At 39.4% G+C, this 14,676-nt stretch overlaps 1 protein-coding gene across 1 annotated transcript in view; it reads right to left on the reverse strand.

Moving 5' to 3' along the window:
• Positions 1–14,676, reverse strand: part of IMPG2 (interphotoreceptor matrix proteoglycan 2) — a gene marked incomplete at both ends in the record, with an annotated part of 50,406 nt that overhangs the window by 21,522 nt on the left and 14,208 nt on the right. Inside the window, 2 exons of the mRNA XM_083855271.1 lie at positions 8,054–8,077; positions 8,180–8,211. Of these exons, the coding sequence (XP_083711397.1) occupies positions 8,054–8,077; positions 8,180–8,211 (56 nt within the window). The remainder of the gene's footprint in view (positions 1–8,053; positions 8,078–8,179; positions 8,212–14,676) is intronic.

Genomic DNA, 14,676 nt, shown 5'->3' on the forward strand with positions numbered 1-14,676 from the left:
TTTCTTCATTAATTTTATTTTGCTTAATTGGAAATCTTCAAAATGCATCCATTTCCAAACCCAGTTATGGGATTCACACACACATATAAAACAATTCTGGGCAAAATGTGAAAAACATTTCAGAAGAACAATCACATGAAGACTGTCAGCCTGAAGAAAAACTAACAGCTTTGACATGACTCTTACAATAAACCCAAGCTGCTTGGAGCCAATTCTGTAAACCTGGAGCAACTGTCAAGTTACTGAGAGTAGGAGACATGCTCTGACAGAAGCAAGTGTTTCCTGAATGAAGGGAAAATTATTCTTTGAGTTTGTCATATTGTTAATATATACAGCATAATATGTAAGACTGGCAGTTTAAGTGCTGGAGAGAAACTGGACATGAAAATTACTTCTGTTCATTGTATTGAGATACTTCTCTCACTTCTAAAAGATCTCTTTTTTTTTATTGGTGATCATACTTGTGCCATAAAACATGCATTGCGGGAAGCCTTCTCTCTACTATATGCAACATTGCCAGGTTTGTTCTATGATTCACAAACTCTATGACTGGTCTTGCAGTCTATCCTCAACCAAAATCCAGTCCAAGCTGATATCTTGCCTCCTTCAGGCTGTATGGTCAGTCTTTGTATTACTTCAAAAAAGGCTTCCAGCACCAGCCAGACAACCAGATTCACAGTTGCATTCTGCAGTTACCTGAGCATAGCATATGATCAGAGACCATAGTTTCACTGAGTTAATGTCTGAAACACTCTTTCTCTGCCCCTCACAGACACAAGATTTATGTGCCAATAAACAGACCTGAAGGCAAACCTGAACAACTTTCTATTTAAGCCAAGAATCTTTTCACCCATCCTTTCCCAGAAGGCACAGTCTAATCCTCCATATAATGATTAACTATACCAAAACATAGTTCAGGGAATGTTAAGCTGACAGGGTGAGATCTCCACAGCTATTCTAAAATATTAACAACAACAAAAAAATAATCCACAAGAACAAATCAGAAAATACTTATTCACGAGTTTAAGCAGTACTTTCAAGTATTTTCTTGCACAAATAAAACCAATGAGCTCCATGCAAGCTTTGAGGCATAGTTCTGCCTGCTTCCATCTCATGGACACTGGTACCTGTTTCCAGCCAGCACAGTGCAAGACTACTTTTGAGTTTGCCAATTCTTCAACAAACTCAGTAAACCTTCAAATCATTTCCAAGACTGGAAAATTTTTCTTAAAAGTGTCATTTAGACAAGATAGCCTCTCTTAAGGATATTTTCTTAAGAATATTGGTTATATTTTAGAGGGATTTAGTTTCCTTACTAGTTTGTAATCTTAGAACTGTAATAAAAACTATTGCTTAATTGTTAATTGGTCTGATGAAACATTTTCCAATTAAGTCCACCTAGCTTCAGGGTGCCTCTTTTACCAGTTTCAATAGGAAGTATATTACATCTGTATCAGAGTGTCACCAATTGCAGCATCAGTATTTTAGTCCATCATGTTTAATGTTCAGAAGCAAGAATGACTCTACTTTTTAGGAGAGATGAACCAGACTGGGATTTTATTTCTTACAAAACTGTTCAGTGTAACTAGGGTCAGAATATAAACTCAACTACTATTATTAAGAATAGTAAAAACTCTGCTATAGGATTTTTAATGTTCTGGTCAATTCAAACCTATTTATAGCCATTGGCTAAGTCTTGTATCCACTGCCTTTTTCTGAAGAAGAGGACAAGAAACATGATTTGCTGTGGTAAGCCCTGATCCCAACCTGAGACTCATGAGACTTGATCAGGTGGCCACAGGTTGGTGCCCAGTATTCTTTGAGGGGCTTCCAGGCACTCCTGACTTCAAACTACTGTCCCACAAGGCACAGGTCACCCATGGATCCCATATTGTCCCTGCCAGCCTTCTGCACAAATGTCCTGCAACTCAGGGCAACTCAAAAGGACCAAAATTACTATCTGACCAACCGAGCACCCAGTTCTGGGGTGGTTTAGCCTTGGCCAAGGGCAAAACACCCACCCAGCCACTCTCTCATTCCCTCCATAAGACAGGGGAGAAAATACAATGAAAAGCTTCTGGGTTGAAATAAAAGCCAGGAACATCACTCACCAATCACCTCCATGGGAAATTCAGACTCAGCTTAGGGAAAACCCATTTATTGCATATCTAAGTACATTTGGGTAGTGAGAGAAGCAGACAAACATTAAAATACCCTAAGGAAAAGCCCTCGAAGCAGGCAAGAAACCCCAAACAAAATGCTGTGGTATAAATCACACTTTCAAAAGAGGAGCAGTTTACAAATGGAAAGGCCTAATATCTTTCTCAAATTCTACTTCTAGATCAGATTACTGGTTATAAGCACATCAAAGTGACGTTCTCCAAGTTTCCCAAGTCCAAGAGGACTTTCTCTGTCACTGAGCCCAACAGATGGCAGCTGTCACAAGTGTCACCTTGGGCACCAGTTTAGCCACATGGTGACAACCACAGCCCAAGCCAGGTCTTGGGGCAGCCATGGTAGTGCAGAAAGAGAGTAAGGCCAGTGTCACAGTGAGAGCTAAGCTTATGCAGCAAACCCAGCTCCTTAAACAACAACAGATCACACTCTTTGTCAAGGCCAGGTAATAAATATATTCTTACTGGTGCTGAGGGGCTTTTAAATACAAATACTCAGGAGCTAACAAATTTTCTGACAGAATTTCAGCTGGCTGAAAATTAAAAAGCCAAGCACTTAAACATCACCGACTAAAACCCTAATAAATCTAACCAAACCAGTCAAGCACCAAATTTGGTCAAATGATCAGCTACCACTTTTTCTCAAGAGGATGAAAATATCGTTTGAAGGATACTATGCTGTAACCAAGCTCACTTCATGCACATTAGTTTTTCATTACTTTACCAGAATGATGAGGTTTGCTTTCTTTCTGCCTTCTACTTCCCCTTAGCATTTTTCAAATGCCTGCTTTATTGATCACCTAAAAAAGCATCAATTGTATTGGGCATCTCTAAAGAAGTCACTCAAAATGCTCATGGCAATAAATATACTGAATTGTCTGAACATACCACTTTTCAAGGTAAACACAGATTCAAATTCCTGCTCACTTGCACCACATAAAATACACAGGACTTTTTATGGGTTTGCCCCAGGATTAATTCAGGGCCCACATTTTGATTTTTAATTCTACCTATACAAGCAAGCCACTCCAGGTGGAGGGACTGTATTCCAACAAGAGAATTTGAGACACAGACATATTAAATGTAATTTCCATTGTCCTACCTGCATGAGAGATTCCCTTGATCATCTTGGCTGAGCAGTAAGCAAAATATAAAAACATACACATATGTATGGAGAGGCAGGAAAAAATATGGACAAGCAGATGTCTAAGCACCAGAACAAACAACACTGCACTTGTGTTTCCTTGGCAGAAACAAGTGGTTTCAGATCACACAGCTCTGTTAGACACCAGGATCTAGGCAGGTGTAAGACAAGATCCATTAGAGCCTAGGAAGCTGATCTGAAGCAAACAGTGCTTATGGACAGCCTACACATAATAATACAGCAACCACAGCTCACAAATACAGCCTACATTCCCCTTTTTTCAAGGCCCATGCTATGTACTTCTGTGTGACATCAGTCATGTCAGGAGAAGACAAATTCAGTGCACCAAACCATAAGAGTTCCACTGACTCATAGGCCCACACTGCTTCTTTATGTGCAGCCATACTGTGTTATTGGGGGGAAACAACACTCTGGACCTGTCAAATGGGCCATCAGTGATAGCATTTCACAGCTCCCCATGAAGTTCTATGAAGGTATTAGTTAGATTTTTCTCTACATTTCTCTTCAAGGTTTAAAACAAACCCAGTTCAGTGGATGAAGAAAGTAACACCTTCAGATTTGTACTACATGTTCTAGACATCCACCGGCTGATCCATTATTAAGAAGATTGTTGGTCATTTTGAATGTTCTAAAGTCTAACTGGCTATGTCAAACATTTGTTTTGCTTGAAATATTAATTCAATTCTCATATCGCACAAAAGAGAGAAAATTTTATTTTCTGATTTTCTAATTTTTAAATATTTCAATCACACAGCCTTGAACTAACTAGAGTTCAATTTAAGAACTACTTTTATGCAATTTCAGAATGCAAGACAAAGCCTAGTATTCAGATTCTCTTCCTTTTAATATTTACATGCATTTATCCTAATTTTCATTTAGGTAGTTCTTGAATTTTTCATCTCTTTTGGTTCTACTTAAAGCAGGAAAAAAATTTCATATTTGCTACCAGACAGTAGGGAGCACAAAAGAAAACATACACCTGAAAAGGAGCAGTGTGGAACTCTTCACATGTGGTAAAGCTGTGCAGATGACAAAAAAATCTCTGAAATGAGGAATATCACTGCCAAGTCCACATGCAAACAGTAAAGAACCTCAGATACATTTCTATGTCACTGCAGGCATAACTGCTGAACTGGTAAAATGATCCCAGCACAGAAAACAAATTCTTACTCTTTCATGAAGTACATTTAGATAAGTAGTACAAAAGCCAAATTGATACCCCATCAACCATTGCTACCACTGCTGACAAAGTATGTATTCTAGATTCGTCAATGTATTTCAAGGCAGAAAACAAGCACAGAACACAGGAGGTCTGGACAAGATTTACTGCAACTAATTTCAGCGATCTAAGAATCAGCAAGTACCATCAGAAAGGACACATGCCTCTATATATTTAATTTTGCCTTAAAAATGCTTCTGAAGAAGTAAAAAAGTAGTGTGTTATACTCCCCCTCTTCAACTATCCTATCCTCTTTATCTTTCCCTCAGTATGCTGTTGTGCATACAGCACTCAAGCAAGGCTATGACACAGAAGTTCTTGTTTTCCACTGCAACAACTTTGTGCAACTTCTTTGCTTTCTGCTGATTCTCCAGATCTGGATTTTGATCCCCCAGGAAAAAGGACGGTTCTATTGTCAAGAGACAGACTCCAATATTAAGAGAGAGAACTTCATTATGTGAAGTGCCAGTGGCCCACTGATCAAAGCAGTCAGTAAAAGCCTTTAGCTGATGCAGTGGTCTGACACTTCCAACTGGGGCAAAAACTCTACAATGTCGACTGCTCCATACACATCTGGATTGTGTCCCATATATTGCTTTTCCTTTTGAGGTTTTCCCCCTGGTGGTACTTAGTTTAATCCCTCAGTTCCTGAAAAGGGCAGAGTAGCTGAGCATTTAACCTCTGTGAACGCATGCTCTAAACCTTACGGGAACAAACTTTCATCCTGCTGGTACGTCACTGTCGGTAATGCCGGATTGGGAGTGATTCCAGGAACCCAACTACAAGAGCACAAGGCACCTTTCCCTAGGCTACATTAAAACTATTCCAGCATTTAACTAGATGAAATCAGCTTTTTCCAGCTAGAGAGAGACACCATATTGACATCTAGGAAGGATTATATGAATTGTATTAAACTACTCAAGTCACAGCTTCAGTTCTATAGCTGTTAATAGCTTTCAGCACAATTTGATTTGATTTAGAGAGGTAGTACAGTTAAAATGACAAACAGATATCAAGAGCCTGTCTTCCATTCCATATCAACCCCCAAATGAAGAAATAATTTCAAAGAAAAAATATGTTTCAAAGAAAAAAAATTGTTTCACAGGACAAAGAGATTGGTCAAAGCTTATGGAAGAGTTTCTTGCATGGGCAGTATGCTCTAGAACCTATAGCAATATTTCTCTTGTTCTTATCAGTGGGAAAACAGACAGAGAAATATGCCCAGTGCCAAGTCTCCAAAGTGAAATGGCTGTTCTGCACAATCATGAAGAGACACTGGATCTCACCACAAGACAAATCAGAGACTTCAGCTAGAGCCTCACTTCAAACCATCTGGAGAAGCCTGTCCTCCCCTGGCAGTGTGGGAATCTCACCTGAACATCTTATCTAGATACCCTGTGTAAGTAGATATTGAGGACAGTCCTGCCATCCCTCGAGACAAGCCCAGAACCGCTGTCCATTCTGACACAGGTGGCACAGCTGAGTGACAAGTCAGCTCTGTTCAGATCCTCGCATTGCCCTGCACTGGAGCAGCCTCTCTGCACATGTGGGTCAGCAGGTGAGAACAGCAATGCCCAGGAGAGGGAGAACTGCACTCACTTTTCCTCTCTGCAGGAGGGACTTGACACTGGATTTCCCATCCTGCACCTTAGAGGTTGATGGTGGTCCTTGGGTACTTATGCTAATTTCTTACAGAATATTTTTAGAAGAACATTTATTGTGATCTTTACTGGGAGGTCTGGTTATTTTTTCAGAGAATAACAATGGCTGTTAGCAGTATTGAGATGGCTGACTTACTCCACTCGGGGCAAGACATCTGGAGTTAGATGAGACATCTTCTATCCATGACAGAAAATCATGGCTTTGTTTTTTATAGAAGTCTGGCTTACAGACTTCACATCTTAAACCATGAATGCTCTAAGATGTCCAGGATAGTCTTAAGTAAGTTTGGATTTTATAATGGAAAAATTATTTCTACTAATTTCTCCTGATGTTCCATTTCTCAGGGCAACTCTACCTGTTTCTGTCACTGCTTCAGTCCTCTATCACCTTCTTTATTCTATAAAACACTACAATTTCCAAGCACAAGACAATAACAAATTATAGAGGAAAAGATACAATAAACCCAAAGTTTAAACTGATGGCAATAACAAAGACCTCATCCTAAAGCTATAAACAATCTGAAGCAATACATACTGAAATAAAAACAGTGTATATTTTAGACAGATGCAGCACAGTGAATTGAGTTTAGTAAAATTTGCCAGTTGTCTACTGGAACACCCTTGATGTTGCCATGCGACATTTCCTAAGATAGCTTTTGGAAAAGTACAACATTTATCACTCTGATCCACATTTCAGTGAAAAGTTGAGCGTTATGCACTGTTAGTTTAGCCCAAATTCCTTTAGTTCCTTTGCACTGTTAGCCCAGTACATGCAGACTCCAGATGCCTTGACTCCAATTCCTCTCATATATCTCTACATTTACTGGATTTCCTGCATCATCACACAGAGACATGCAGTAGATTTTCAAGCTCAAACTTCCTCAGAACAGATGGACACTACCCAGCTGACCTGGAGGCTTCAGGGAGTGCTTTTGTCAAAAGGGGCACTCAGCTCCACAGGGCAGAGAGAAACCAACCTCTTAGGAATCACTCTTGCCATTATCATCTCACATTATTAATTTTAACATATGTTATGGTTATGAAATCACAATGAGGATATCTAATTTGAGAAGCTGGGGGCTTTTCTAAGAAGTCTGTTAAATGATTACTCTTCCTGGTACTTTAATTACTCATATTTAGCATAGCTTTATGTGCCTGTAAAGCAGAGAACTGAACCTGCCAGTTTTTCAGAGGAGTTCAGCACCAGATTGTTTGGGTTTGAATTACCCTAAAAATAACAGTTTAGATTAAGTTCTGAGTAGCAATGGAGCAATAATAATTTGAACTTCTCTTCAGCTCAATAAAACACATGAAAATAACAGGTCAAGTTCAGGTTTGCTTTGGTACAAAGATGCCACAAATCAGTTTTCAGTTTTATTGCCTTGTTAAAAGTGTGAGGAGCCCAAACAACCAAATCCCTTGTAACTGTTTATACAACACATCTCTTGAAACTCTTTCAAAATACCATTTCAAAATATTCAATTAGAACACTAGCACAAGTTACTATGGACACATCTCTTTCCCAGAAGAGATTTCCCCCACTAAACCTCTTCAGGTAAATAGCCTGTGTCTGTGCCTGGCAGCCCGACAGCCAGCAAGGTGATGACACACTTAAGCAGAAGTACAAGCCTCAGATTGGCTGAGATATTTTGAGCACTCCAACCATGCCAGGACAGAGGTTCCAGAACCACCAGATTTCTCCACCACACTTTTCTATACGTCCTTCTGCACAAAGGTGAATTTTGTTCATCATCAGCATAACAATCAGTGCCAGCAGCAGCAAGAACCAGAGAAATGACCATCACTAGGCTTTGAGAAAGGGAAAATTACTCACCCACATGACCAATCAGCACAGGAACTGACAAGAAAAAGAGAGAAAAGGTTACAAAATGTCATAGCTCAGCTCTGTTGTTAACTCCAGAGGGAATAAAGTGCAAAGAGAACACAGATGCTCACTCACCTGCCCATTGCTTCCTTTGTATAGGCCAGTTTCTGGAAAACAAAAACAAAGCTTAAATATATTTGAGTAATAAAAGGTGAAAGAAATTGAAATGCAGTTTATACCACTTTATTTCTTTCTGCATGCTGAAATAATTCTATTCTCTGTACTGTAATTTATTAAGCTTAAAATTCATTAACTAAGTCCTTGCTGAAAAGGAAATACGTCTGACATTTCCAAAATACAACTGCAACTCGACATCAGACAGTGTAAAGAGCATTAGGATTGTCTGAGCTGCTCTACATTTCTGTATTTTCCTACAATATTCTGCCAGTACAACATTCTCCCAATGTTAGAGGATGCAAACAATAAGAACCTTTTAAGCAGCAGTCTTCAGAAATTCAGCATTACTTTGGCTACTTGTCTATAGATTTAAAACCATCTTTTGGAACTAAAGCTACAGCTTAAAGTGCCAGAGCAGGATAAATCTGACAATTTTATTTATGGATATACAAGTGGCAGGGATGATGTTTTTTCATGTATTGGTGTAAAAATACTAAGAAGGGCTACACAGGTCATATTTTTTTTTCATCAAAATTCTCATGGTATTAGTGCCATTAGTTCTAGAGGAGAGTCAGAGACACTTCTGTGAGGAACACCACAAGAAGTGGAGAAGATCCTGAGAAATAATAGGAGCTGTTGAGAAATAATGCTTTATCCTGCTGCTGTACCAGTATAAAGAGAATATCAAATACTTACAGAAAATTATTTTCCATGCACAAAATTTCTGTTTCTCTGCTTTAGGGGGTCAAAAAGGGATTGTTTAGTGGATTGCTTATTGGGCTGGCTTTCTTTGTATAATCAGTGCAGGTATCTTTTTCAGTAAAAACAACAGGAAGTTAATCAGCTCAAGTATCTCCTTTGAAATTAAATTACAATTATCTTTAAACAGAGTATTTCCACTTTGCAAACTTCTTTTAAAAACATCATTATGTATTCAGTGACCTAAGGACTGTCACTAAGTTATCCTGATGGTTCTTCCTGTGAAGGAGGGTTGAAAAGGCAAAAGAGACCTTTTTAGCAGGTTAGCCCATTCACTCTCTTCACCTGTGTTTTCCTGTGTTTCTAGGAAAATGAAGAAATTCAGCTGTTATTGATTTGGAGCCATGTCAGTGAGTAGCCTTCTCTTCTTTCTAGGACAGGTGGGCATTGTGATCACAGCTAGAATGGCAGACAGCTTGGAAATCAGCCCAAGCAGGGCTTGCCAAAATACCAATTTCTGTCAGCTTGCCTTTCACAGCATGTTCTTTGACCAACATTTATTATACAACTCCACTTAATGAATTATTTGGACATTCACTAATATGAAAAACTAAGACACAGCAAGACTAGTTTTAAGTGACAAAGAAAGAAACCAGATAGTTTACAGTGGAAACTCTAACTTAGGGCCACTAAAGCTGTTTTGGACTTTGAGCAGTTTTTTTAAGGGGTCATTATGCTGAAGTATACAGTGTCTGTATATTCACCCCTAGTGCACTGGGATTTACAAGGAAGAGAGAGACTGACTCCCTCTCTACAATATTTTGGAAAGTTATCTGTAAGTAGTAGCTCAGTAAAAAGTGTTTGTTCATTAGAAAAGATGTTTTTCCACACTCAGCCAGCCAGGATGATTTGTAGGTGCTATTAAAACCAACCCCAGTTATTACAGGCCTCACACATCTTTTCAATACCTAGTTCTAGTCTGTAGCCAGCAGCTTTACTCACTGCTCCTCAAAGGTCCCTGAGTGTAGTCCTAGTCCTGACTATTTCCTAGAGCAAAGGAATAGGGACACCCCAGTGAGGGGTGCCTGGGCCAAAACTCTATTGCAGGGCAGTCTGAGGAACTGGTGGCTCCCAAGTTCTGAGTCTGGGTCCCTGGACTCAACCAATGTCTTGTTATTTCCAAGTCATCTATTCAACAAATTATAAGGAGAACTTACAAGAGCCAAACCTGAAATGTCTAATTATTATTTTAATGGCGCAAGTCTAAAATAAGAAACACTACACAGTCTCCGCACACACATTTTAAAAAGGCATCAAATTACTAGATTCTCATATAATTTCATAGTAAACTAGCACCCCCTATTGCTGAACTGGCGTGGTCTGCAATAGTGTGTAGTGTGCCTGTCTTCCTCTCTCCCAAATGGTCAATTTGCTTTCCAGCCTGGGGTGGGGGCAAGCAATGACATATTTGAACTCCATGGCAAATATCACCTTTTCCCCCTAATTAGAAGCCAAGGGCTCTAGAGTTCTAATACTGGCTTGTTTAATCATTTAGGACAGAATAGCCTTTGCCAAAACATCTCACCTCTCTGACTCAGCTCCTTCATTAAAATGGACTTACAAATTTACCTGCTGCACACAGACTGCAAAGATTAAATAATGCCTTCACCCTTTCAATACTTGAAGTCATCTAGAAATAGTTCTCCATAACAGCAGCAGCCATACCAAAGTTAAGGAGAGCTTTTACTCACTGAAGCTATCTCTGGCAGGTGATTTGTACAAAATTAGTTCTCTTGAAGTGAGACCTTCCTGACATTATTATATCAATTCTCCTAAAGCTGGGAGCTGAGTTTTGTGTCCACTGCTCTAGTGCTCACCTTTCTCAACAGTTCCTTTACATAATGAAAAGCTATCATGAATTAATACACTAAACACATGCTACAATACAACAAATCATATATAGTACCAACCAGATGAGCTTCTGTCAACTCATGATCTTGCAGAAAAGCAATTATATAGGACATTCTTCCTGATCCTAAGAGACTATCATTATGCACAGAAGACAAGATATCCTGAGGGTAATCCCAGGCAGGAGAAAAAGGCAGAGGAAATGTCAAGGAGATCTGAAATAATCCCATATTAGTTTAATCTTATCTGTGTAGTACTCTACCAAGCATATCTGATTTAACCCACCTATACACCTCATTTACAACAGGAAAGTCATACCAAGAAATGATTCTCTATCTGCCTGTCCTGATTGCCCATCATGGTGCCTGGCAGAACCACACTGCCATGAAGGCCACATTTTCTTTTTAAACTAGAGGAGGCTAAAACTTAAAATGCAAAGAATGAAAGTCATAGGACAACTGTAAGTGCATGGATAAGAAAAAGGGTGAAGGAAATCTGACATTATGGCTCAAAGGAGGGCAATTGAAAAACTTTTTTTTTGCATGCATAAGAGGGGATGGGGGATGTGAAACAGCAGATAGGATCTGCTTTTTTCCAGACTTATAAGAAACTAAAGAAGGTGTTCTATTGTCCTGGGTTGCAGTGTAGGATGTACACAAAGTATTTATTCTATCACCATCTTCATGAACTGTTGAAACCAGGTGGGCTAGTGTTTTCCCAAGCCCCCTGCCTTTTCTGCTAATGGCCCATTAACGCCTTTGGGGTGTTTTCTGCTAATGACTTTTGGGGTGTCTTCTGCTAATGACCCATGAGTCACAGGTAACTCCCTCCAGGGGTTATCTCTGTTAATGGGCCATCAAGGACCCATTTTCACACTTCTCATACTATTGTGAGATGCTCTGCCCAGGGGGAGGAGCCAAGCATTCTCACCTGGATATAAGCTGGGATTTGGGACAGTGCAGGTAGCACTTACCCACTGGATTCCCAGAGGACCAGAGCTCCCAGACCTTTCTACAGGATCACTGCTTCAGGAAGAGCACTTCACCTGGACTGCTTCCACCATCCTGCTCAGGTTGTATTCTGACCCTGTCAGTGATTCTTTGTGTTATTGTATTTATTTTATTTTACTTTTACCTTTTTACCTTTCTTCTTATTAAATTATATCTCTGACTTGGAGCCTCACATTCATTTTTGCTTTCAAACCACAACATCTATGCAAATAAAAAATTTAAAGAACTGGAAAGAGTGGTTAGGACATTAAATTGAAGTGAGAAAGACAATGGTTAGCAATGAAAGTCACAGAACAGGGGAAGAGGAGAGAGAGCAGAAGAGATCTTCCAAAGGAACCTGAGGAATACAAAATAATCTGCCTTCACGAAGTATTCAAACAACAGCACTGGGAGTAAGTGGTTACAAATATTTCATATCATTGGGATGTTACATCCCACCTTCAAACACAGCTCTGAGAATTCAGGAAAATCACTCATTTTACATGGCCAAGTACACATTTCAGCATGCTAAGAAGGTGTTTGTTACACTACACATTCAGGCATCCTCAGGCAGGATTGCCTTTTTCCCTCTCACCCTAATCTGTCACTGAGCAGTTTGTGCTGCAAACACACTGAAGCACAGAGCTGCTCCTGGGCTGGAAAGTTAATTCTACACAATAGTACTGCTGAGTCAACACCATTGAAGGGTTTGTATCTTGTCCCAGAAACTTTTCAAGTTGCCTTTCAGTAGGTTAGCACCTCCCATCACAGTTTTGGGGATTCCTGGGGAAATTGTCTGCCTTTGATTCTCAGGGAAAGCTCTCCCACAAACTCCCTTCCACACTAAGTCTCAGCTTAACTCTTGGCTCTCAGACCCACCAGAGTGAGCAGAGCACAGATTTCCCTCTCGCCAGCAACCAAAAAAATCTCACAGACCTGCTTCCTTCTAGAAGATCCTCTTGGAAAGGATTCATAAGCTAGTTCCTGATGTCCTATCTGCCCAACACTGTCAGATATACTTTGTTATAGACATGGGGTTGTACAGGAGCCCTCAGCAGGTATGGTTGAGTATCTGCTCAATAGATTAAGTTTCATGAGTTCCTTTAATGCTTCATTTCTCATAACAGCTTTCCTCAACATCTCTTGTCATCAGACCTGTAAGGAACAGCAGCCCTTGAAAACTTTATTTTCTGAAATCTGATTGAAATCTGGGGAAATTGAAATCGTGACATGTATTATATGCCCACATTGGAAATGCAGAACGCAGACAAAACTTTACACTGAAAGTCCTGCAGTATCAGGCTTTAAGTTGCTTTTTGCTATGGACTTAGGAAGGAGTTCTGTATGCCAGCTGTAAATTCTCCAATGAACAGCACAGGTTGTGCTGCTTTGGCAGCAGTGTTTCAATCTCATAGCAAGTCATAGCAATGGTTCTTGACAAAACAATATTTACATTTGTTTGCATTTCTACTCACTTGGATTTTTCAAAAATTGCCTAGTACAAGTGGGAACATGGTCACAATCACAGGGCAGAGTCAGGGCAAATTTGGCAATACTGGAATTCCAGATATAGATATCTCAAAGTGCAGAATGGGAGGAATCAGGATGATACAGAGGATGAATGTTACATTCTATGTAACAGGGTTTTGCTCCCCAGTGAAATACAGCTACACAGTAAGGAACATAAGCTAAGTTAATTTACAGGAAGGAATGTTTACATGAAAATTCATACTGAAAAAAAACCTGTCCTATGAATTGGAATTACCTTTGTCATTTGCATTTCTGTCAGGGATTGAAAAAAGATGGGTTAAAAATCTCAGAATTTGTAAATCTGCTTTATATCCAAAGAAATTAGGATAGTGTTTGTCCTATGTGAGGTACTGTCAGTTAATATGTTCACACAAATTAAAATGAAAATTTGAGAAAGAAAAAAAGATATTTAAAATAAATTTTCATGGTTGGCATAAATATGTCCACCTGCTCCTTCTGTAAGTCTGGAAGGTGATCTGCTTAAAGAAACTCAGGAAAATTTAGTATATATATTCTGTATTAGAGCATACAGAACAGGCATGTGTATACAGATATTACAGGGAAACCCACAGAGGCAGACCTCACATCTCCAAGACAAAAAAAGAAGTATGAAAGCTAAGGCCAGCTAGTCTAAGCTCCAGCTGATATCCAGCAAGAAAGTATGTTAAAAGTAAGTGAAAGAATTTTTCTCAACATGAACTAAGGATGGAGCAGATATTGCAGCATCTGTGGGAGTGTCACAGTGATTACTGGGGATTAGAAGAAAGGATAAGAAAGAAAACCAAGGAGGAAGGTTAATAAGAGGCATTTAATTACACTGCTCATAACAGACCCTCCACACTAAAACAGAAACATCATGAAAGCAGTAATTTTGCTGCATTATTGTCTATTAAATACAAACCACACGGATTTAATTTGCCTAATTTTCAGATACACTTTTGAACTTCTTTTGAGAGAGAGGGAGAAAATTCAGAACATGCAGCATTTCTAACAACTAAATGTCATGTTTCAATCTACCAAAAAGTAATACAAAAAGACACTTTGAAATAAGACTGCTGGAATCTGCCAACATGCCCATACATAAGAAGCAGCAGAGCAATGCTATGACAGTAACAGCCAATGTAGACCAACAGAAAAGCAGAATTACTTTTATCAGCTGCAGGCTCTAAACTAAGCTCTTGAAATTAACCACAGATGAATTGCAGGCACTGGAGAGCAGAGGAAGATTAGAAACAAGTGGTATTTAATGAGGAGTGTTATGGTAAACAAAAAAGCCACTGCAGAAGTGAACCTTGCTTTTAAGCAACAGTGTGGCCCACACACTTGTAT

This window comes from Zosterops lateralis, assembly GCF_965231275.1.
Source record: "Zosterops lateralis genome assembly, chromosome: 2".
Taxonomy (NCBI): Eukaryota; Metazoa; Chordata; class Aves; order Passeriformes; family Zosteropidae; genus Zosterops; species Zosterops lateralis.